Source organism: Aquila chrysaetos, chromosome 19 (genome assembly GCF_900496995.4).
Source record: "Aquila chrysaetos chrysaetos chromosome 19, bAquChr1.4, whole genome shotgun sequence".
In the NCBI taxonomy this organism is placed as follows: Eukaryota; Metazoa; Chordata; class Aves; order Accipitriformes; family Accipitridae; genus Aquila; species Aquila chrysaetos.
This window is the reverse complement of record NC_044022.1, coordinates 16,444,694-16,468,651: the sequence shown is the minus strand read 5'-3', so window position 1 is coordinate 16,468,651 and position 23,958 is coordinate 16,444,694. Positions and strand designations below refer to the sequence as shown.

General features: G+C 42.9%; 2 protein-coding genes across 5 annotated transcripts; one reads left to right on the top strand and one right to left on the bottom strand.

The window, feature by feature from the left end:
* The first annotated feature begins 276 nt into the window (after positions 1 to 276).
* On the top strand, positions 277 to 13,859 carry MED17 (mediator complex subunit 17). Its single transcript, XM_030042377.1, has 12 exons — positions 277 to 546; positions 862 to 1,028; positions 1,385 to 1,604; positions 3,599 to 3,735; positions 3,839 to 3,923; positions 5,064 to 5,216; positions 6,075 to 6,205; positions 7,249 to 7,433; positions 8,007 to 8,144; positions 9,146 to 9,263; positions 10,562 to 10,721; positions 12,611 to 13,859. Exons 1-12 carry the CDS (start codon positions 315 to 317, stop codon positions 12,814 to 12,816), a joined length of 1,932 nt encoding a protein of 643 aa, XP_029898237.1. The 5' UTR covers positions 277 to 314; the 3' UTR covers positions 12,817 to 13,859.
* VSTM5 (V-set and transmembrane domain containing 5) lies at positions 13,457 to 23,556 on the bottom strand. Of its 4 annotated transcripts, XR_003927513.2 has the most exons (6): positions 23,122 to 23,556; positions 19,644 to 19,973; positions 19,403 to 19,543; positions 17,695 to 17,816; positions 16,403 to 16,516; positions 13,457 to 14,861 (listed from the first exon to the last, which is right to left on the bottom strand). XR_003927513.2 is itself a non-coding variant. In XM_030042389.2 (4 exons), exons 1-4 carry the CDS (start codon positions 23,204 to 23,206, stop codon positions 17,773 to 17,775), a joined length of 600 nt encoding a protein of 199 aa, XP_029898249.1. In that variant the 5' UTR covers positions 23,207 to 23,556; the 3' UTR covers positions 16,629 to 17,772. The 4 variants fall into 4 exon arrangements, 1 of the variants encoding a protein (XP_029898249.1); XR_003927512.2 differs by lacking the exon at positions 16,403 to 16,516; XR_003927514.2 differs by lacking the exon at positions 16,403 to 16,516 and having other exon boundaries at positions 13,457 to 14,857.
* Positions 23,557 to 23,958: the final 402 nt, after the last annotated feature.

Genomic DNA, 23,958 nt, shown 5'->3' with positions numbered 1-23,958 from the left:
AAACCAACTTCTGGTCGGAAACCACGCCGTAAAAGAAAACCGCAGCAGCTCGGAGCTGCCCGGCCACCTCGGAGGGGCGAACCCGGCCGGGGTTTGCCTGCGGCGTGAGGGGCAGAGGGAAAGCGGCCGCCCGCAGCGAGGCGAAGCCCGCCGGCTGCCGCCCTCCTTCCCGCCCGTCCCCTCAGGGCCGGCTCCGCCCCCTGCCGAGCGCTCTCCGGAAAGAGCCGAGCGCGCCCGGCGCTGGCCCCGCCCCCCCCGCCCGCCCGCCTCCGCCCGGCGCACGCCCGGCGGCCGCGGTCGGAGGTCGCACCAAGATGGCGGGCGTGCCGGCGGTGCGCATCAGCATCGAGTCGGCGTGCGAGAAGCAGGTGCAGGAGGTGGGGCTGGATGGCAGCGAGACCTACCTGCAGCCGCTCTCCATGTCCCAGAACCTGGCGCGCCTGGCGCAGCGCATCGACTTCAGCCAGGGCTCCGGCTCCGAGGAGGACGAGCCGGCTTCGGCGGGCCGCGCCTGGGCCGAGCCGGGCGAGGCGGAGGATGAGGAAGGTGAGGGGCGGCGGGCCCGCGGCTGCCTGGCGGGCGGCCCGCGGCTGGGCCCGGAGCCCGAGCTCTCTCGCCGGGCTGCGGCTGGCGGTTCCCGGCCGGCAGCCCCACAGGCGCGGCTGGCCGCGGATCGTCAGGTCGGGACGTTCCCGACCGAGGCCCAGCGAATTGCCGCGGTAGAGCGGGAAAGGATAGGTCCGGGTGCCGTGCGGTCATGGTGTATTTCACGCCGTCGTGATCCCTCTGTGGTTTAAGAAGGAACCTTGCGCCGTATCTTTTTGCAATCCTTCGTTTCCCCGTCTCTTGTTTTATTTTTAGGGTTGGTAAAGTTTCAGCCATCCCTCTGGCCTTGGGATTCAGTGCGGAACAACTTAAGAAGCGCCTTGACTGAGATGTGTGTGTTGTATGATGTTCTTAGCATTGTGAAGGATAAAAAGTTCATGACCCTAGATCCAGTTGTGCAGGATCCCCTTCCTCCAAAACAGGTATATTCTACCTACTTGTGTAGTTTCTATGGCTTGATACTAAAAATTTCATTTCACTGGATTTTTTCATGTATGGGGCGTACAAGATTTAGTAAAACGTTCCTTACGAAGTGTTGGTATAGTGCTTTATGGGTCAGGGTAAGGCTGAGGATGGGAGGTGAGGCTGATTTCAAAGGCCTCTGCTGAAACTGTAAGTCAAGATGCTACTCGTGACTATACAATGCTAGTGCGAAAGTAATTCTAAATAAGTTACTGAACATCCAGCAAAACCAAGTTATCGGTCACTGTCAATTAGTTTCTGCGAATAATTTTTGAGAATTAAGGCGCAAGTAGCTCTTTCTCTTTTTTGTTATTAGAATCCTCAGTTTTTACAGTTGATTTCAAAAAAGAAGTCATTAGCTGGAGCAGCTCAAATCCTGTTGAAAGGTGCAGAAAGATTGTCCAAATCAGTTGCAGAAAACCAGGAAAATAAACGACAAAGAGACTTCAACTCTGAACTGCTAAGACTGAGACAACACTGGAAACTGAGAAAAGTGGGAGACAAAATTCTTGGTGATCTGAGCTACAGAAGTGCAGGTAAACAGCAGGGTCTTTTGTTTTTCTCAAGCATGGAATGTTTATATTTTATGAAATTTTTTTTGTAACTGGAAAAACAGATGGAATAACTGTAATAATAAATAATACCATTTAATGAAAGTTTATTGTAATTAGGAGATAGCATTATAAAAGGAGGAAACTTGTTTTATTATCAGGAAAAATACTGTGCCATCCTCAACCTAGAAAGTGATTTTAAAGGCTGACTGTGTAGGATTCTAGTAAAGATTGCTCTATGGAAACAATTCTGCATTGACAATGTAGTTGATCAGTTGACAGATAGACCTTGTAAATCTTTGGCTTTTATCTACGTTTGGTCTGTAAAGCATTTTAAAAAAAATTGAGGAGTATGTTGCATTTTCCTCTGAGTGAAGATCGTAGAATCATAGAATATCTCAAGTTGGAAGGGACTCCTAAGGATCATCGCGTCTAACGCCCAGTTCCTCAGAGGACTACCTAAAACTGAACCATATGACTAAAGAGCATCATTGAAGATAGATTCATTGTATCTATTATTCCTACATTTGTGAGAAACGATACTGAGAATATGCATTATTTCATGGATTACAGCAAGAGAGGGTAACCAGCCCAGAGTACTAGAACCAATTATGGAGTGAAAGAGTGAATACAGAATCTCATGAAACTTAAGACGTAGATACAAAGCAGGCATGTGAACTGGTTATGTTGGGCCCCTGTTGTCATCGGTGAAGGAGGGGAAGGACAAATTTAGGGTTATTCATCTTATGTTCTTGAAGAAGCTGTAGATGCAGCTTAGGATATATCTCTTTTTAGATGATTTATCCTAAACTAGACGACCCATGCTCTGGATGTAAAAGGGATGCAGCTAGGACCGATGTGGGTGTCCTGCTTTCGGCTGGGATAGAATTAATTTTCTTTCTGGTAGCTGGTATAGTGTTATATTTTGGGTTCAGTATGAGGAGAATGGTGATAACGCACTGACGTTTTCAGTTGTTGCTAAGTAGCTTTTAGACTAAGTCAAGGATTTCTCAGCTTCTCACGCCCAGCCAGCAAGAAGGCTGGGGGGGCACAAGAAGTTGGGAGGGGACACAACCAGGACAGCTGACCCAAACTGGCCAAAGGGGTATTCCATACCATGTGACGTCATGTCCAGTATATAAACTGGGAGGAGTTGGCCTGGGGGGTGGGGGATTGCTGCTCAGGAGCTAACTGGGCATCAGTCGGTGAGTGGTGAGCAATTGCATTATGCATCACTTGTTTTGTATATTCCAATTCCTCTATTATTATTATCATTTTTATTTTTGTTATTATTATCATTATTATTTTCTTCCTTTCTGTTATATTAAACTGTTCTTATCTCAACCCTTGAGTTTTACGTTTGGTTTTTTTTCCCCAATTCTCTCCCCCATCCTACTGGGTGAGGGGGAATTGAGTGAGTGGCTGTGTGGTGCTTAGTTGCTGGCTGGGGTTAAACCCCAACAGTGGGCATCTACTTCTATCAGTCTCACCTGAATGACTGGCTGTACAGTTTTTTTTTACAGACAGAACACTGTCACAGTTTTAAGAGTGCAAGCCAAACATCATCAGCATTCCTTTAAATCAGTAAGGGTGTTGCACCTTAAGCTGCTTGCTTGCAAAACTTTGGGCAGTTAACTTTTTGTCTTGTTTTAACCAAACACCGTTCTTTTTTTTTCTCCTCCCCTGCATCTACTGACACCATTTTGGAACACTGTTGGTTTTCTCCTATAATTATTAAATAGTACTTGTTAACTTACTGTAAAACATTACACATCACACGCTGGAGGACTGAGATGCTGATGTGCTGAAATGAGCTTTCTAATTTACCTATTTTTTTAAGAATTCATTAAGAAATTTGTGCAACTGTGGAGGTTTGGAGACTTAGAAATACATATTCTTCCAAAACAGAGGTATGAGCTTCATTATTTGCAGAACGTGCTTTATATGTAGTATGTGTGTCTTTGTCCTTCCTTTCTTAGGCTCCCTTTTTCTTCACCATGGTACATTTGAGGTGATAAAGAACACTGACATTGACCTGGATAAAAAGATACCTGAGGATTACTGTCCTTTGGATGTTCAAATTCCAAGTGATTTAGAGGGATCAGCCTATATCAAGGTTTGCCAGAGAAACTTTATTAAAGTAGCATGGGTTTTGTTTTGGTATTTGTGTGCTTGCAACAAAGAACAAACATCAGATGATGTTTTCTCTTTTTTCCTAGGTTTCTATTCAGAAACAAGCTCCAGACATTGGTGACCTTGGGACAGTCAATCTCTTTAAAAGACCCATGCCAAAATCAAAACCAGGTATATCTAGCTATATGTTGTTTTTTTTGAGCATGTTCTCAAGAAATGGGTTTGCATATGATATTTATTTGAAAATTTTAGCATATAGCTTGAAAGAATAGTGAACAAGAATATTGTTATTTAAACTGAAATTTTCTGTTTAGGTTCTGCTTGGGCTTTGGAAACATGTTGCTTTCAAAGCATACTCCTTCAGTCTTTCATACGTGTTTACTCAGTTTCTGAAAAAAATGACTAGGATTGTATTTTAAGTGTTCTGGAGCACCTTTTGTTAGTCATTAAAAGTTTGAGCACATAACCGAAAGCAAACCAAGGTATTGTGTTTTAGCCAGTTACATCCCATTAGTTCAACTGAACTGAACGACTGCCTGCTCATTCTTAACTTTGCCCAAAATGCATTGTTTGTTTCTGTGGCTCATATGTTTTCTCTGGGTCTGAAACTGTGGTGGCAGTATGTGCATTAATTACCAACAGCTCACCTGGCAGGTAGTAGATTGATTCATTTGATATGTGCCAGTATGTGAAGCTGTAAACTTTTGGGATTAAAAATTCATCCACTTCTTTTTTTGGATTAAAAAGAACTGGCAGGGTTTTATTTCACAGTGGTCTGTCACAAATGCTTGTGCTGTCTTGAAAGTAGACAGGATGCCGTACTAGGTAGATGTTTTATACGTTATTCAGGGTACAGTATAGAGCTTGTGTGCTTACTCAGGCTAGAATCTTCCAAGAATTTTGTGCCTATGAATCCTGTGAAAGCACATAGATGAACTTAACATTATTTGGTGGTTCATTGTCGAGTGAACTTAATAAAACTAGAAGTATCATTGAAAGTAAATTGCAACTCAAGAAGCAGAGGTTCATAACCAGAGTTCACAAAATGCCTGGGAATGTAATAGGTAGTTCCAGAAGCGAGTTGCAGTTCACAGTATACATGTATGTAAAATCAAAGTAAAATGCATTAATGTTATCTTAAAGTGCTTGCTTAACTGAGATAAAATTCTGAAAATACTCAATTTGGATAGAAGATACTGACTACCTTATCTTACCAAATACTCACAGCTACTGCACAGTATCTGGTATCTGAACAAAAAGGTAGCTTCTCTTTACTCTTTCCTTCTGCAAATGTTGATTTATGTTTTTCAGGCTCTCCACACTGGCAGACAAAGTTGGAAACTGCACAGAATGTTCTTTTATGTAAAGAAATTTTTGCCCAGCTGTCACGAGAAGCTGTTCAAATTAAATCACAAATTCCTCACATTGTTGTGAAAAATCAGATAATCTCCCAGCCTTTCCCAGGTAGGAAACTTTTTAAGACTTCTTAACCTACGATTATTTGCTTATACATGAACTGAAATTCTGATTAATGTGACCTTTTTTAACACTCTGTTCTTAAGGTTTCAAAGGTTTTGAAAAACAGAATTTCCTAGAATTTGAATTTTGCTTGCTAATTGTAGAAACATTCAACTAATGCACTTTAGTTTCTAATTTACTCATACTTTATTGTGTGGATTTTGGATGTTTTTTCTTTGTAATCGTGTTTTTTGTCAGTAGCACTTAAAGCTGTCAACTGTAATGCCATGTGCACATTGCAGTTTGGAGCTGTGCATAAGTCATTGTTCCTGGACTGCATGCAGGTGAAATTTAAGACTTGAGTTAATGGGTCTTTAGAAGAATGGCTTCAGTGAAGATAATTAAACAGCATGAAGACAGCTCAGAGTCAGCTGGTGAATCCTGTGTTCTTACAAGGGGTACACAACTGATTGTATCATGTGAGGAATATGTTTCTGGATTGCTTAAAATTTATATGATGGTAAATCATTCCTTCTTTGTGGAAGGAATGAGGTCCTGGGGGCTGCTCTTTTTGTGTGGGATTGAGTCATAGAAATTGATGTGAAATGCACCTAGTGAGTTAATAGTTGCTTGTCAACACTTCAGTGAGTAGCAAGTCTTACTTGCCTTTGGTGCTGTGCTCTCTAGCATCATTCTTTGATTTTTCTCTGATATGGTGAATACTGGTTGTAAAACTACCAGTAGTTTTACACTTTACACTAAAGACTATAAAACATGAAGAAAAGCAGTTCTCAGTAGCCTCCTTGAAAATTGTTGGGTGTCCTTTTTTTTTTTTTTTTTTTTTTTTAAATCTGCTTTGTACAGGTTTGCAGTTGTCTATTTCTCTGTGTCACTCTTCCAATGACAAAAAATCACAAAAGTCTGCTTCTGAAAAACAGAATCCAGAGGATCATCTCTATGTTCTGGAACATAATTTGCATCAACTTATCCGAGAGGTAATGCATTTATGGTGGTCAAGTATTGAAGAGTTTTGGGGCTTTTGTTCAGTCTTCTACATAGTGTGTGGCACTGTTGTACCAACACAGTGCCACTAGAGGCCAGTCACTTTCTATCCATTTGTGTAAGGCATCCTACTGTTCAGCTTTAGTCTGTATAGGTGGTTAGGGAGTTCCAGTTAATGCTTTCATGGAACACTAGTTCTTTATTTAACCTCAGGCCCAGCTACACACTTCAGAAAAGCTGTGCAAGATTTTTCCAGTACAGTTCACCAGTCTCCTTTTTTTCTTTGTGTCTAATTAGTGCTTGTCATGTACTTCTAAGTTAGCATCTGTTCAGACCATACTCCCACGAAGAAAGAACAATCACTTACCATAATAAAGTTGCTTCTTTTGAGGTCCACTTCTCTGCTTCGGTGTTTTAGATTCTCATATAATCTAGCAGAAGGACCAGGGGCAGAAGGTTGAGGTTTCGTCTGTTCTGAAAAGGAGCACAATTTTAGATGTCTAAGCAGTTGTGAAACTGTATTCCAGAGAGTGTTCATCTCCTTACAGCATGGCTCTGCAGGTCATGCAGTCGTGTGGAATAAGTCCAGTGTTTTAAATACTGAACTAGGTTTCATGAAGCTTTGGCTCAGTGCCCAGCTCGGTTGTGAATTTCCTTTCTTGACTTTGAACAGGTTGCTAATCTTTTTGTACCTGAATTTTTTATCTCTAAAATGCTTCCTTTATTTTTGTTTGACCATTCTGTCTCCACTTATTAGGAGCTACTGCCATACTACCAAATTTTTGTTAGCTAGCACCTTTTTTTAAAAATCACTTTCCATAAGGTTTGAAAGACCTGCATAAACAGGGGAGGCAAAGTTTGAGTGTAAAGCTGGCTTTAAAGTGCTGTCAAGTTTATAAAGTAAAAAAGTTGCACTTTTTGAAAGTATGTACACTTAAAAAACCTGATGTGAAGCAGCATATTGTAGTATACATATTATTTCTTGAAAATACATTACTTGGTCACTTCCTTTTATAACATCTGTTGTTTGTTGCAGTGTCACAAGCAAACCCTGAGCTCAACAGTGATGCCACATCCAGCTAGTGCACCTTTTGGCCATAAGAGAATGAGACTTGCAGGACCCCAGACTTTTGATAAAAATGATATCAGTTCTTTACAGTCGAATGAAGGACTTCTGGAAAAGATAATAAAGCAGGCAAAACATATCTTTTTGAGACGCAGGTAGTTCACAAGCTATTCTTGTTAACAGTTACAATAGAATGTACTATTACGTCGAATACAATTGATCTTTTTTCATTGTTCTTAAAACTAGCTACTTCTTCCTTCACTGTTAAAATAGTCTTTATTTTTAAGTACTAAGAACCAATAACATATCATGAAATATGAGCTAACTACACTCAGCTAGTAAAAACAAAAAGAAAAAAAAAACATTTCTTCGAGGTGTCTGTGACAGTTAGGACGTAGGATGCTGATAATTGTCCCTACTTTTCTTAAACTGCATAAATCTTTTTTAGTATTCTTTGCTGTGCAGTAGTCGATAGTGAGTAATACCACTTTAATACTGCTGCAGAACGTGTGTGAAATGTACAGAGTAAAGAAGTGTGCTTCATTAGCACCAGAATGGTGCTGAAATAGAACCCTGATCTGTATGGTTCTGTTAAATTTGCCTTTTTTTGTTTGTGTGCCACAACCCCCCCCCCCCCCCCAAACTAATAACCTACTTATTTCCTCTAAACAAGATAACAGCACAAACTGTCTAGATTATTGTGTGTAGAATATGTCTTTATCTTCTAGAACTGCTCGAACCATTGACAGTCTGGCTAGCCGTATTGAGGATCCTCAGATTCAGGCCCACTGGTCCAATATAAATGATGTTTATGAATCCAGTGTTAAAGTTCTAATAACTTCTCAAGGATATGAACAGATATGCAAGTAAGTATGAAAATGCATGTATCTTTCTAGTTGTAGAAGCATGCAGCAATGGCAGAGTGTATTCAAGTTGTGTTTTAGGTTCTCTTCAGACAGACAAGTAGGAGCCCATTATTTGTGTGTGTGCGAGTGTTTGTTTTTCTAAGTTGGGGGGGAACAGCCACCCGTCACTCACTTTACACTTTAATGAAGAAACTTAGTGAGTTGCTAACTAGCACAGTTTCCTTTCACAGAAGGAATTGAAGTGGCCGTTTAAGGTGGGATTTACTTTGCATAGAGATAGCTGAATATAAAGTATCTTTGTATGTGCTGGATGCTGAACTTCCAGTCTGGTCTTGAAGAGCTAGTGGAGAGCTAGTCAGTGCTCAGTCCTCGCTTGGTTGCATAGGTACTGAAATGTGGAACTCATGTAATTCATGCTGTTAGTTATGCACATTCTCATCAAAATAAGAGATTTCATGTACCAGAGATGAATGTCTGTGTGCTGACCAGCAGCGAATTAACTAATGTGTTGACAGTGGATGACCCAGTTGTTCTTTCCATTTTGAGCAGTCCTCTTTGGCTGTGTCCACAGTGTGGAGCAGACTGTGCTCATTGGTGCAATTTGCAGTCTCAGTTCCCAGAGTACATATGCTGCCCAAGTCTTGGCTGTAGGATAGAACAGACCCTAAGTACACACCATTTTCCCCTGCACCTCTGGAAGGAAACTTGGGCACAGTGGCAGGCAGGGAGCTGTGAGGCACCCCAGGAAGTTCCTTGACCTGAACAAGCAGTGGACCAAGTCTGGGAACATGCCACAGAATATGTCCCCTGCAGTACAGAGGTAGCTATTGTGGTGAGTGATGAAACTGAAATGTTTGGAGTTGCTGTTGTATTCCATAGGCTTCGCACCATCCTCATCTTAGAGTTCTTGTCAATGAATGGGAGGGATTCTGCGTTGTTAGTTTCCTGTTTTCTTAAGTGTTGTAATGCATTTTGAATAAATATGCATCTTGTTTTCAAAGATCCATTCAACTACAGCTGAACATTGGAGTAGAACAGATCAGAGTTGTGCATAGAGATGGAAGAGTTATTACGTTGTCCCATCAAGAGCAAGAACTGCAGGATTTCCTTTTATCTCAGGTAGACTCATATACATTATTCTTCCCTTTCTTGTAGTGTTTGGGAAACAGAAGTTAGAATCTCACCTTTATCTATGTAGAAAATGTTAGAAAACTTCAAATAAAGACAGTGAAAATAGGAAGGTGGATGACTGAAATTTTCAGTATGTTTGTATAGTAACTTTACTAAAATATAATGCCAGTTTTTACTAAGGTCAGTAGTAATAACAATTTTTTCCCTCCCATTTAAAATATGTTTCTTTGTGCTACTCATTATGGGAGCACTAAGATTTTTGCTTACTTCAGAACAAGTCAGTGAGACTTATAGCAGACAATAAGGTATTCAATATCTGAAACTTGCTGTAACCAAGTCCTATCTAGAGTAGAGATCTTAATGAGCCCACAATTACTGTCATTGCAACATTGTCTTGTTAGTGTTCACTTTGCGTTAGCCATTACTAAATCAGCTGATATTTGAATGAACTGTGTTGTCTGAATTGCCTAGAGCAAGCTGCTGGTTTTATTCAGAAGTGACAGTCTCTCTACTATGCATTATAAGTAGTCAAAATACAGGTCTTTAATAGTGGTTGGCCTGTTGCAGTTATATGAAACTCCACGACACAGAAAACATGTTGAAACAGATTCTGCTGAGGGTATCTCTTTTTGGTCAAGTGTTTTCAGACTTGTTCACAGAGAACTGGTGAACAGTGCTAGATAATTCCTTGTTACAAGTGTTATGTTTTGATACAGGAAAACATTAGCTTTTAAACTTTTAAGCTGTTAAAGCTCAGTGCTTACACTTGAACATTAATGGAGATAATCATGCATCTGAGAACCTCAACTTTTTTTTTTTTCCTGATTTTGCTTTGATAATATTCTCACAGATTTTATCTATTTTACAGCAGAGGTCTCATTTCCATTCAAAGAAAGGATTATTTCAAAATTCTATTTGTATTTCTTGAGACCTAAATAAAGGTTTTTGTAAATTGAAAGCAATACTTAAATAAAATGCATAAGCCCATATACCTAGGAAAAATTCATCTAACTGCATAGTGTGCTTAATGCAGAGGCCTTCTCTGTCTGCAGAGGAACTAGTCTTAATTCAAATAACACAAAGCTCTGCTAGCACTTATATAGCATATATGTTAAAAAAAAAAAAAAAGGCAAGTTCCTGTGAAACTAAAGAACTTATAAGACAAAGTCACTTTTTATAAATAACTACTGTACAGCAAAAGAAAAAATGCTTGGTAAAACCAGTAAGCAATTCTTTCTGTGGTGTGCAAATATCGAACAGAAGATGAACCTCTTGTTATCTTTCAGATGTCACAGCACCAAGTACATGCAGTTCAGCAGCTTGCGAAAGTTATGGGATGGCATGTGCTGAGTTTCAGTAATCATGTTGGTCTGGGGCCGGTGGAGAGTATTGGCAATGCATCAGCAATAACTGTAGCATCACCAAATGGAGATTATGCCATTTCAGGTAGTGTTTTCTATAGCAAACGTATGGAAAATCTTAGAATTCTGAAGTGAATTACACAGGCTTTGTAACTCTCTTTCTGAGATTGTTTCTAGAATATTTTGCTATAAATTGACATTACTCTATAAAAGTCTAGAGACTATCTCTCTTGTGTATGGAATTGACACCTAAATAGAATCAATACTTTGATAAACCTGATTTAATTTAGACAGGCTTGAAAATATTTCTTAGAATTAGCATAGAAAAAAAGAGATTACAGAAACCATCAAGATCCTGAGAGAAGGGAAGACTGCAAACACCAGGATCACAACTCTGAACTTAATGAGAACAGAGTTTGGTCTCTTTGGGGATCTTCTTGGAAGAATCCTATGGGATATGATCCTATGGGATGAAGAGAAGAGCGGTCCAAGAGAGCTGGTTAATTATTTTTTTCAAGCTCAAGAATGGTCATTCCTATGTGCAGGAAGTTGTGCAAAGGTGACAGGAGATCTGTGTGGATGAACAGGTTGCTCATGACTAAACTCATGACATAAAAAGGAAGCTGCAAGAGATTGTAAGCAGGATCAGTTGACCTGAGAGGAAGATAGGCTTTCAAAGCATGTGTTGATGGGGATAGGAAAGCTAAAGCCCATCTGGAGTTGAAACTGCTAAGGGTTGTACAGGGCAACAAGAAGAGCTTCAACAGGTATGTTAGCAGCAAAAGGAAGAATAGGGAAAATGTGGGCCTGCTGTTAAATGGGGAGAGGACCTGGTGGCACAGGACATGGAGAATGCCAAGGTACTCGATGCCGCCTTTGCTTTGGTCTTAAGACTGGCCTTCAGGAATCCCAGGTCCCTGATACCAATGGGAAATTTTGGAGCAAAGAAGACTTACCCTCAGTAGAGGAGGATCGAGTTAGAGAACCTCTGAAGAAACCAGCCATAGACAAGTTCACAGGACCAGGTGGGATGTATCCATGAGTGCTGAGGGAGTTGGCTGATGTCATTGTAAGGCCACTCTTGGTCATCTTTGAAAGGTCATGGTGATCAGGAAGGGTTCCTGAAGACTGGAAGAAGGCAGATGTGACATCCTGTATTCAAGAAGGAGAATCTGGGGAACTACAGTCTGGTCAGCCTCATTGCAATTACTGGGAAGTTGAGGCAAAAAACCAATCCTGGGAGCAGTTTCCAAACATATTAAGGAGGAGAAGGTGATGGGGAATAGTCAGCATTGATATATGAAGGAGAAATTATGTTCTATCAGCCTGATGGTCATCTCTTTGTAGAAGGCTAGCTTGGTAGGTGAGGGGAAGGCTAAGTGTTATCTTCCTGAGTGCTTATTTAAAAAACAAACAAAACACTACCACCACCCCCCAACCTCAAAACGCAAAACCCCATCCAAGCCAATAGAACACCACCACCCTTCCACCAATCTTGCAGAATTTTGTGATTAAAAGCAACAACTATCCTGAGTGACTTCATTCCTGTCCACTTGAGATAAATCCACTAGAAACAGTATCTTTTTGATCACATTTTTCAACAGAATGGTGGGGAATACATTCAAGGTAAGAATCAGCAAAAATACTTTGCCCTTCCTGGCATCATTAGGGGAAAATAAATGCATTTGTAAGGTGTACATGTGGGGGTTTTTGTCAAATGTTTCTCTGGTTTGCTCTAACCAAGAACATGCAGTGCTAAAGCAGCAAAATCATAGAGAAGTGGGAGAGGAGAGAGAGAAAATTCAAAGAGAAAAACTTTAAAAAAAAAAAAAAAAAGTAAGGTAATTTCCCTTGTTTGCTTTCAGTGTGTTTGGTATTGAGTAGGAGTAATGTATAGCATACACGAGGAAGGATATTTAATATGAGGAATTCCTACAGTGTAAAAATGTTCATTAAAATCTCTGTTCATCATAGTACGTAATGGTCCGGAAAGTGGCAGCAAAGTTATGGTTCAGTTTCCGCGGAGTCAGTGCAAGGATCTACCCAAAGGTGATGTACTGCAAGACAACAAGTGGAATCATCTTCGAGGGCCGTTCAAGGAAGTGCAGTGGAATAAAATGGAAGGGCGTAACTTTGTGTATAAAATGGAACTCCTCATGGCTGCCCTAACTCCATGCTAATAATCTGTCAGCCTCTCCATGGGCGCTTTGAATCATCGCTGTGCTGCAAACGATCACTGCCCATGCAGCAAAGGGAAGTGGAACGTGTGGGTCAATACAAGAAGGCAAAACCAAATTTTTCCTGTACAGATAGGTCCATTGTAGTGTTTGCAATAAAACTTTTTTCAATTATATATAAAATACAACTTTGAAAAAGTTCCTTTCAGCTGTACCTTTGCAGATTGCTCTAGCTAGAGCAACATAGCTGAGTCATTAATGTATTTTTCTTTTACAAAATTAAATTCAGTAGTCCTTTGCTACATGAAAGGTGTCTGCTCAAAGTCATTCCCTTTCCCCTCGTGCCCCTACTTTTTCTCAGATCTTTGCAAGTATTTCTGAAAGATGAAAATAATTAGAATTGAATTGTGCCATCAATAAGCCTTTTAGTGGCTTATACCCCAGGGAATGGCTATCCTTGTGGAAGCTAATGGACTTGTTTGATGGGAAGTGGGAAAATCGAGGAGAAGCAGAGCTCCCTTGTCAACAGTTAAGGTTAAACAAAACTTAAGAATCAAGGGACAGTCTTCACTGCATGACATTCTTGAGTTGGAGTTTGTTTGTACATTGATGTGGCTTCTGGGTGACCCATTTCTTTTTGAGAGATACGTTTACTTAGTGATTTGTTTAATTTGAGAGTGTTACAAAGTCACAGCTTGTGGCAAATGTCTTCCTCTCTGATGGCTGTAGATGAGCCTACGTGGTGTCAGTTATTTTGTTTGTGTTTTCTGTCCTTGTTTTTTGCCAGCATGTAGAGGAAGGTGTCTTACTCTGCTTGCAAAATTTTGACAATTTGAGTTTGTGGGTGACTTGTATAAATTCATGTCTGTATAGAAGCAGGTAACTCCCATGCAGTAGACCTTGGATCTCTACACTTGTGCTGTTTGGGGGTTTTTTTCTGCACTGTCACTGATCATCATCCAGGGAAACAATAATATCCTCCTGAGGATCAGCTCTTTTGAGTTCTTTTAAAATAAAAAAGTCATGTTTATGTTTTTTCATTGTAATTGTAGCCTTCTTGAAGTTTCTGGTAAGGTGTTGCACAAAGCTTTTCTTTTGTTTGATGATTAATTGCTAAAGGTCTTTTTGAAACCTGACTGTATGAACTGGTTCAGACTTAGGTCCATATTGTATGTTGTGAGGGGGGTGTGTGTGTGTGTGTATATATATATATATATACACACATAAGAGAACTTCTTGCACATAGAACATGTTTGAATTTAACATCATACTTGTATGGTGACAGTTGTTATTTTGCTGTATTCTCGAGCAATAAAGAATAGTTGGAAGAAACAGCTATTAAGCAACTGCTTGTGGCAAGTTGCTGCTCAGTGCGTATCCAAAGCAGCTATTGTACTTATGTTGGCGTTTGCCAGTGTAGAACATCTTGTTATTTCACTTCCTTGCAGTACTTGCTTCTGTGCAACTGAACTGTGAGAGAGAAAGGGTTTTCCTTTTAGGTTCTGATGAGTTACCCAAGACAACTTACGAAACAGAAAAAATACTAGTTGAAAATAGTCTCCTGATCTTGAAAGATGGGTGAATCTTATGCAACACCTGTGATGCCAGGTCCCACATTGCTTGGCTAGCAGACACTGTGTGATTACAGGCAGAGAGGGGTTTTGTTCCTTGGTGAACAACAGTTCAGCCAACAGCCTGATGCATCTATTTGTGCATCCGATCATATGCGGCTGTTTTGACTCTTGGCAACACAACAAATCTTCTCTTGCTAATAATTAGAAGATGAGTGTGTGAAACTTAAATGTATCTTTACATTTCACTGTTCCTAACTTAAATTGACACGTCTGCATGTAGTGATAGCCTTTTCGTCAAACAAGCTCTTCATTACGAAGTAATAGGATCGCTGTGGAGCTATTAGGAACTCATAGTTGCGGGATTTGTCCCTTTCTGAAAAGAAATTATGGATGCAAGAGGACTTCTCTTGTGTTGCAGAAGTGCAAGCACTGCACCCTAGCACTGAAGACATTTGTCAAGACTTCCAGGCCTAGCTGAAAAAAAATAAAAAAAAGAATATTAGAGACCTGGAGAGTCTGTCTTTTAGTGTTGAATACACAGGGGTTCCTAATTTTAATGGAAAACAGACTGATTAGGCTTCTAACAGAGGGACAGTCTTGAAATTCTTGGTAATGCATCTTTGAACGTGAAATGAAGACATTAGTGGATGATTAAGACCTTTACGATTGATTGCCAAAGCAGTCTTATGAACTTGGACATCTCTTTAATTAAAGTTTAAAAGCAAAATGCCTTAATCCCTTTGATCACTCGGAATGCTCTAAATATTAAATTGCCGCTGTTCTGCATTTTTGCAGAGTTTACAAGTGGAGTAAGAATAGCTATTAGTTTCTACACTTCCACTTTAACTGCTTGCCATAAGACTAGACACTTCAGGGACCTGCAGTGTAGCAAGAAACTGCTACACACAGCTTAGCCTCACGTTCTGTAAGTCAAGTATTACTGACATTAATAATGCATATTGACAAATACCAGTTTCAGAAAATGTGAATATTTTATAAGTGATCCTATCTATGTAGGGTAAACATGTTAAATTCTGGGTAAAATTTGTGGCTGAGGAATTGTCTATAAGGAAAGCAGTACATAGGCTAACTGTACTGTGTGTCCTCACTGAGTATTATTTGGATCCCTGTTGTTCCTCTAGGATATTACTACCTAAAAGTGAGTTTGGCACCAGCATCAGTAGCCAAGGATGGGTGCCTGAAGTTGTTGTATCGTTAGCCAAGCTGAGAGAGGTAAAATAACTGTGCTAGTTGGAAACTTTTTACTGCTGTTACAGTGCACCTTAAATTGAAGAATTTTAAGTGGTCATTTCCTACTTTCATCCCAGCTTTCAAATATTGTAGTTTAACAGTGTAAGTGATCTCTACAATTACAGCAATGCATTCAAATGGTCATTCATGTCTGTATATGTTTCCTGACTTTTCCTTTGGCAATTACAGTGTTCAAGTCAATGTTAGCAGGTAAGAATGGTCTTAATGTGTAAGCTGCACTTTTTGTACCTTCTAAATAAGTCTGGCAGAGCACCTGCTGTATACTCAGCTCAGCCTAATGAATAACTTCACATTCAGGTTCTAAGATTTAGGGATTAAAAAAAAAATCTGGAATAAATAAACAGAAAAAAAAAATTAGTAATGTTTTCCATATGCTATATGGATACTTTACAAAGTACTTCAAGCTTGGTGATTAAAACAGATGCACTTACAACTTCTGTGTTGTCAAAGCTTAGTTCACTCAAGAATACAGAAGACTGGTAATACATACTTAAAGTGAAGAATTAGAACAAACTGTTACTTTTTGCCAAGTTGTGCTGTAGCTGGGATTTTTTTTTTTCTAGATTTCTCACCTTTTTTTGACCTGTTCTAGATGCAGGAAGGAGCAACCAGCTGAATCTGGTACCTGAATTTATAAGTGGGTGAGAGGCCCTTTGTACTACAAATGGCCAGTTCAGTCCGGGGATGAGTTTGTAAAGGTATTGTGTACAGGGTGCTTTGGAAAAAGCCTGTTTGGCACCTACCTGCATTGTTATGCACTTCGTGAGAAATTCTCTGTTTTTCCAAATCTAACCCATAGTACTTCTGCACCTGAGCATCGTAGTCCCTGACCAGAGGGGAAGCTCTGTCAGCCTGTCCTGTAAAAAGGTTTTTGCAAACAAGTGAGCTGAAGTGCGAGAGAGGCAGTAGCAGCAGTGTGGCTCAAAAAGCCACGTGGCAATCTGCAGACACAGACTATTCCATGGTCTCTTACATTTTCAAAGTTTATTTCACACTGCAAAATTCTTCTCGATACAAAAGCAAAACACGATAATTCGAAGCTCGGTCAGCTTAGTGCTTTCTAACTCAAAAAAGCAAATGTTATTCCACCCTGCAGATCTGCAGGTGGAAAATGTAAGTGCAATATGCAGATTCAAGAAGACTTTAGTTAGATCACTTTGTGTTTTCTTACAACATAGGAAAGCAAAGGTGGCTTCTCAACAAAAGCAATTTCAGAACTGTATTTATAAATGTGAAATTTCAAAGTAATGCTGTTTTAACATTTCTTCCCAGATAGACTATTCATCAGTGGGCTAAGTTTGCAAAGGACTCGACATCTTTCACAATGAAACTGTTCAGTATTTTGCCACCCCACCGGTGTGGTGTCAGTATTTTATCTGACCCCTCTAATCATTACAGACAGCATCGTCTTCAGTGCCTGTGCACGGTTCCTTGTTTAACAACCTTCTCTAGTAATGTCATAAAATGTGTGTTAATACCCAGGGGCAGTGTAAACAACTGGAAATGTAAGTGGGGGAACTTTGACCAGCTCGGCACTGTTTCAAAGTCAATTTTGTCTCATGAAGAATTAGTTTGTCTTCAGAGCTTCAGGAACTTCCTTACACCCAAAAGTAGCAGCACAGATGCAATAAACAGGATTCAATCCTTGCAATTAATTTTTTAATGTAATACTGTAATTAGACATTAAATTTATTATGTTGAAGGATGCTAATGGCTGTTCTGTCTGTAATAGGAGACTTGCTGTAGCCAGAAAACAGGTGTCCTTCAAGACCATGATAATTTCCTTTATGGGTTGATCTTAGAGGCTTGGTTGGTTGGGTGGTTGTTTTTAAGAGTGGTAGAGGCTGTAGATTTTATTAATTAGCCAGAAAAATGTGATTGTGCTCAGCATGGAAGAATACTCTTTTTTTTCTTTGACCTTGGCTAGCAGAGCAGAAAACTTAACAGGTCAAAACAGCTCCATCAGACATTGCTGATTTAATGTCTAATTAGTTTGCAAGTCAGGATGTTTCTACAGTAGTCACAAACATTTTACCTTTTAGGTTTCTTCTCGCTTTCTTTGCCAATACTTTCTCCTGAGGTAGAATTGGTTTTGTTATTAGACAGTCCTTGGCTAACACTCAATGGTTTCCAATTCAATCTCTTCAGTTGTACTTGCTGCAAATAAAAGGATATTATTATTGATTGGCAAATGGATTGGAAGGCCAGCGTTCCAAAATTAACAACGCTGTGTTAATAGCTGAGACATTTTGAACTTTTTAATATTAGCTCAAGCTTACTCATCTACAATTAGGTTTTAAATACATCTTTTCAAAATATTTAACTGCATAAAGAGTCCCTCACAATCTTTAAAGTGACACTGGTTTCTTCCAACACAAGACTAAAGGCTCTGAAAACTAAAGTCCATAGGGCCCATCCATATACCTCTCTTCATGACTTCTGAAAGGAGGGCTGTTCTGAGGTGGAATTGGGGCAGAAGTTAGGTCCCTGCTTCAGATCATGTTCTGGGAGATGACAGAGCAAGTCTCCAGAACTGTGGTTTTCCTGAACTCTGCCAAATAACTGTATTAAATTCAGCTCTGTAGGAAGACTGGCTTTAACTGGAGGAAGAAGAGGCTTTATGCAAACAAAAGCCTGTATATTCTGGCATGATGGGAAAATTTTCTGTACCTACAGAAGCTTGTGAGTGGTGTGTGCACCGTGAAAACAGCAGCAGCCCTTAGAGCTGTAGGTGAGTGGCAGAAAGGAAGAGACGGCTCGAGCCAAATTCATCTCTTCTTGTATCGGGTTTTGCAGAGTTGACAATACAGTCTGGGCCATGATGCTTAGGATTTTTAGGTATCTGTGTTGGTCTAGTAAAATACTGATACTTAGGCTGCTTGTTATAATATAACAGCTTAAGCAGCGCTTATTAGAGAAGAAACACAGACCTTTTACCTACAGGGCAAGAAACCACTAGTGGATCTGCCCTTACAAAGAAGGGAGGTAAATGCCTGAAATGTTTTGAAGTGGTAAAAGAAACCTCCCGTTCCAAGGATGTGCCCAGAGCTTGAGCCCAGGCTTGTAGCGTGGCACCTTGTCTTGCTGCCTAGGCCAAATAACCCTGGCTGTGGCTTGGAAAATTTTCTCCAATATGTGAATGTTCCCTTCAGTGCAGCCCTTGTGTTCCCTTGATCTGCTTTTCAGGACTGGTGTCTTTGGCGCATTAGGAGTCTGCTTTTGATATTAGTCAGTGTTCGCTGGAGTGCGCAACTGCATCAAACGTGAAGGCAGATGAAAGGGGGGTTTGGGAGGAGAGGGAGGGGTGCAGTGCTCCATGAAGTGAGGTGGGGGCCACTCCTAAGGGCCATTTGAGTACTTTCCCCTAGGAGATACCCTTCTAGTGCAGACCCTGAGAGCATTGCTCACGTTCTTGACTTTGTCTCCTGCCCTCTGATGCGGTGTTATTGCAGCTCCGGCCTTTTCTCCCTAAGTGTTGCAGTTAGCAATGTTGGGAAGCGTTTTGTGGTTTCTGATGTAAAATGTATAAGGTAGATGTCCCGTGGATTGTTCTGCAACTAAATACCTATTATTCAGTTGCCTCAGCTAGTAAAGAGTTGAACAGGGTAACTGAACTGAGCCCTTCCACTCTTGTTGCTCAGTATCCCTGCTTAGCACCTTTATGGCCCAAATCACAAGTGAATCTTAGGCTCAGAATTCAGGCTTGAAAACCCTATACCTTGACTGCATTCGTAGAGAGATACCTGTTAGTTTGTGTGCCGTCTTCTTCTGAAATAGATGCAGAGATTTATTACACAGCCACATGAAGCAGATCAAAATGGCAGACACTGCAGCGAGAAATGCAAAGAGAACTGCTACAAAATGTAAATCTTCATAGATAATCTCTGCAGGGAGGACAGAAAAAAATTAATATTATAAAATTGATTACAAGCAGCCTAATGTTTAAACACAGGGTAAAGCCAAGAACTCCCATCTAGTTCGTACCATAAACGTTGACTATGATGGTGCCGTAGGTGTTGGTTCCATGCTCCTCTGTTACAGTGATGAAGTAGTAGCCGGCATCTCTCATGCCCACGTTCAGAAGCTGTATAGAGCCATTTTCAAAAGTTGTTACTCTGTCCTTGTAGACCGTGGATACGTTGACGTAATTCCCACTTTTCCACTCAACAATTTTGGTGGTGCCCCAGCTCGACACGTGCTTCCACTCAATGGTGGCAACGCCTCTGCAAGAGTATTCAACTGAGAGGAGGATGTTTTGTGCCACTGTTGCGTTGATGTTGGGTTGTGGGACAACTAACGATACTCCTCCGGGAGCTGAAAGACAAAGGAGGGTGATGAGTGTGGAGGTGATGCTGCACCAACCGTCCAGGGCAGGATGGGACCCCTGGGGCATGATTCATCCTACCTATCTCAGTGGTCTGTTTTAGGAGAGGATGGATTATGCTTTGCCGGTTCTCTTTCTTTCTGCTGACCATAAAAGGAATATACATACTTAAATTAAAGACTAAATACACATTTTTAATGGACGAGAGCCGGGAGAAATGTTTCCACCATACAGGCCAAGTAATTGCATGTGTTTCAGTGTTTCGATACCCAAGAGGAGAGAGTTTGGACAAGTCTTTTTGGGTAAGGGAGCATAGTATTTTCTGAAAACTGAGCAATGCTTTTGTATGCATCAGTAACTGGCCTTCCTTTAAAATCCTGCATTTAAATGGAAAGTTTAATCGCCATGGCCAAGGTAACCTATTATATTAATTAATTACCATCCCCCAAAAGCAAGAACTGTAGCAGGCTTAAGTATGTGAAGGCTTGGCAAGAACTTCATCATGTTTTCAGGATGTGTAATCAATGTTTAAGGCAACAGCTTTGTAAAGGCAGCCAGTTATATGCCAGTGCAGATAAATCACATGTAATCAAAGGTACACAGTTTCACGCAAAGTCAGGGACTTCACGTTCCTGATGATTTCCAGACAAAAACGTACGTGAAAGCATATTTAATTCTCACCTCGTTCCTACTGATGTGATTCCAGAGCTGTTCATAACACTCTGAAATTGAACTGACCATTTAGTTTAATGTGTAACTGCAATGATTTCTGCTTGCATGTGGGTATTTCTGCATGCAGATTTGGATGAACACCAAACATTTGAGTTTCAACTGGCATACTTTTTTTTTTTATATAATTAATAGCAGGTTTGGCACACTTGGCTAGAGACTGAAATCCTGTTATCTACCCGCAAAAATCAAACCAGACAAAACGCAGATAAAGCACAGAGTAAGCCTCTACCACTGAATGCCTTTTCCTGGTTTGGCTTGGCGCAGCTCACCCGCTCTCCTCTCATACTGTGGGAACAGCCTGACTGCAAGAGCACAACTGAAAAAAATAATGCTGAGCTGCAAATGTCTGTAACCCAGTGGGGAGGGAGGATGAGATCCTGAGCTATGCTGAAGGAGCGCAAAGCAGGACCCCTGGGGATGCTCCTGGAGGTTCTGCAGAGTCTTCAGGGAAAATAATGGTTTTAAAAGGCAAAGAAAGAAAAAGTCTCCAAGGGAAAGAAATTATTTTTTAAAATCTTATAAAAAAAATAAGAAACGCCCACGGCCAGAGCAACCACAAGTAGGGGGAGATGGGTAAATGAATTACGAGCTGACTTTGCTCTGTTTGGGATCTGTGGCAGAATTCAGAAACTCTGCTGGTCAAGGTAAGGCAGGGAAGCTCGAGAAGCCAGTTTGATTTCCAGGTCCTCCCCTATGGGACCAGCACAGGAGAAAGCCTCAGCCACTCTGTATTTTTTTAACCAGATAGGATCTGGGCTTTTCCCAAGATAACACGCCTGGGATTGCCCCTTTGTGGGCATCTTGTCATGCTCGTGCTGCCCAGTCCCCTTGCAGGGACACCACGCTTTCCAGGGAGCCCAGCACATCCTCAGCTAAGCTGTGGTCTGCCGTTCAGCCTGTGTGCAGGAGAGACTAACCAGAGCTGTGAAAAAGGGGTTTGTGCCAGCTAGAGAAACAGAACAGACGGGAACCTCTGGTAATCACTGCAAATTGTTCTAATTGTTTTCTGCTCCATGTGTTTATTTAAAGGCCCTTTGCACCGTTTCTGACCAGACAGGAGCCGGGTATCTCACCACAGTGACCCTTTTATGTTTTGATAAAGGCATGGCTCCGTTTTGAATATGTGATTGCAAGGTAAATGTAAAAAAAAAAAAAAAAGTAATAAAAATCCTTCCATTAAATTATTTGCAAACATTTTCTGTCCCTATCCAGCACACAAAGCTAAAAAAGGCAATGCAGTATCTAACCATTCAAAAGTATTTTCAATACGCAGTCTACCTAGATCACCTGAACCGGTCTAATCCAAACAGAGCCGCATCAGCCTCGAGAGCAAACATCACACCCACCTGCAGCGCCCTGCGCAAGGCCACTGCGCTCTGCCGGTTGCAAAACCAGACCCTTCACGCCCAGTAAAACATGTCCCGAAGGAGAAGAGGGTACCGGTGCTGCTCGAAGTGCAGCGAGTTTGCGGCTGGCCCTGGCACGCTGCTGCGCTCCGGAGCGTTCTGCGGGTCGAGACTCAAAGCTGGAAGCGCAGCTCTGTCTACCGGACCCGGGCCTGCAGCGTGCTGGGGAGCGGGTAGGGAAGGGTAGAGAAGGATAGAGAAGGATAGAGAAGGATAGAGAAGGATAGAGAAGGATAGAGAAGGATAGAGAAGGATAGAGAAGGATAGAGAAGGATAGAGAAGGGCTGGCAGCGTGGAGCCTCCACGCAGGAGCTCTGTAACGGGGGGACAGCTCTAAACCGCAGCTCCCAAACTCTGGGGACCGTTCCTCCACCGTCCGGTGCCCTGCTCGTGCGTCACCTTGATGACGAAGGAGGCGGCGTGACGTGTCCAAACCAAAGCCGCTGGTGGCACTGCCCGCCCCCGTTCCCGGCCGCGGGGGCTGCCCGCAGCCTCCTCCAGCCGCGGCTCGGAGGGACCGGCCGGCTCTCCGCCTGCTGCCCGCTCCCCGGGCTAGCTGGTTGAAACCCACCTTCCCTCTTCCCCGCGGCGTTTCCCAGCGTGACCCGAGCCCCCTCGGGCTGGTTCCCCGGGATTTGGTTCCTCCTCCTTGCTGCCCCTCCGCTGTTGGGCTCGCAGAGGGGAACGGCGGCTGCTCGGTCCCCCCGCGGCCGCGGCTCCGCTCCCGGGCCGGCCCCGCTCGGCTCCCGCGCTCCCTCCGAGCAGCGGGAGCGGGGCCGAGCCTTCCCACAGCGTTTCCAGCCTGCGGAGAGCGGCGATGCTGCCTCAGCCCCGCCGTGTCCCGTCCCCGTCCCCCACCCCCGGCAGCTCATCCGCGCAGATGCCGGGCGCTGGGGGCTGAGCCGCGGGCAGCAGGCGAGGAGGAGGAGGAGGAGGAGGAGGAGGAGGAGGAGGAGGAAAGGGCCGGGGGAGGAAGCGGAGGGGAGAGAGGGACACTTACTCTGCAGAGCCCACCCGGCGGCCAGGCAGAGGGTGACGGTCCCCACGACGACGCCCCGTCCCCGGCAGCCCCGGAGCGGTCTCATCAGAGAGGAGCCGATGCCCCAGGGGTTGCATTTAAGCGGCTGGCCCGGCCGGCGCGGCCCGACCCCGGGGGCTGCCCGCCCCGGGGCCTCTTCCTCGCTCCTCTCCCTCCTCTTCCTCCCCCTCCCGCCGCGGCGCCGGGGCTGGCGGCGGCTCCCCGCACCGGCCCCCGGGCTCTCCCACGCCTCACACCCCGCGATCCTCCGATACGGACTGAAGACGCAATTGGCTGCGGCAGGGAAAGCGCTGCCCGGCCGCCTGCCATCGCCCCAGCCAGGAAATGAGCGCTAATGGGCGGCCGGAACGGGGCCGCGCAGCCCGGCCCGGCTCTGCCGCTTCCCCGCGGCGGGGAGCGAGCCGTGGGCCCGCCGGACCCCCCGGGCGGAGCGGAGGGACCGAGCGCCGGGGTCGAGACGCTCGGCCGAGGGCGCTTTTCTTTTTGTGCGGTTGCTGAGGAAATGGGGGTTGTTCAGCCTGGAGAAGAGAAGGCTGCGGGGACACCTTCCAGCAGCCTGCCAGTACCTAAAGGGGGCCTGCAGGAAAGATGGGGAGGATAAGGAGGAAAGATGGATACACTCTTTGTCAGGGAGTGTAGTGACAAGACGAGGGGTAACGGTTTTAAGCTGAAAGAGGGTACATTTAGATTAGATGCGAGGAAGAAGTTCTTCGCTGTGAGGGTGGTGAGGCACTGGCACAGGTTGCCCAGAGAGGCTGTGGATGCCCCATCCCTGGCAGTGTTCAAGGCCAGGTTGGA

What these genes read in the sequence shown, in the direction of transcription:
- MED17 (XM_030042377.1), top strand. Translation starts at nt 315, where the DNA reads ATGGCGGGCGTGCCGGCGGTGCGCATCAGCATCGAGTCGGCGTGCGAG. An exon ending in CATGCCAAAATCAAAACCAG is followed by an intron (nt 3,924 to 5,063) that starts GTATATCTAGCT and finishes TATGTTTTTCAG; the next exon opens with GCTCTCCACACTGGCAGACA. An exon ending in TGGAGATTATGCCATTTCAG is followed by an intron (nt 10,722 to 12,610) that starts GTAGTGTTTTCT and finishes TGTTCATCATAG; the next exon opens with TACGTAATGGTCCGGAAAGT.
- VSTM5 (XM_030042389.2), bottom strand. Translation starts at nt 23,206, where the DNA reads ATGAGACCGCTCCGGGGCTGCCGGGGACGGGGCGTCGTCGTGGGGACC. An exon ending in CGCCGGGTGGGCTCTGCAGA is followed by an intron (nt 19,974 to 23,121) that starts GTAAGTGTCCCT and finishes TTTGTCTTTCAG; the next exon opens with CTCCCGGAGGAGTATCGTTA. An exon ending in GACGGCACACAAACTAACAG is followed by an intron (nt 17,817 to 19,402) that starts GTATCTCTCTAC and finishes TTTTATTTGCAG; the next exon opens with CAAGTACAACTGAAGAGATT.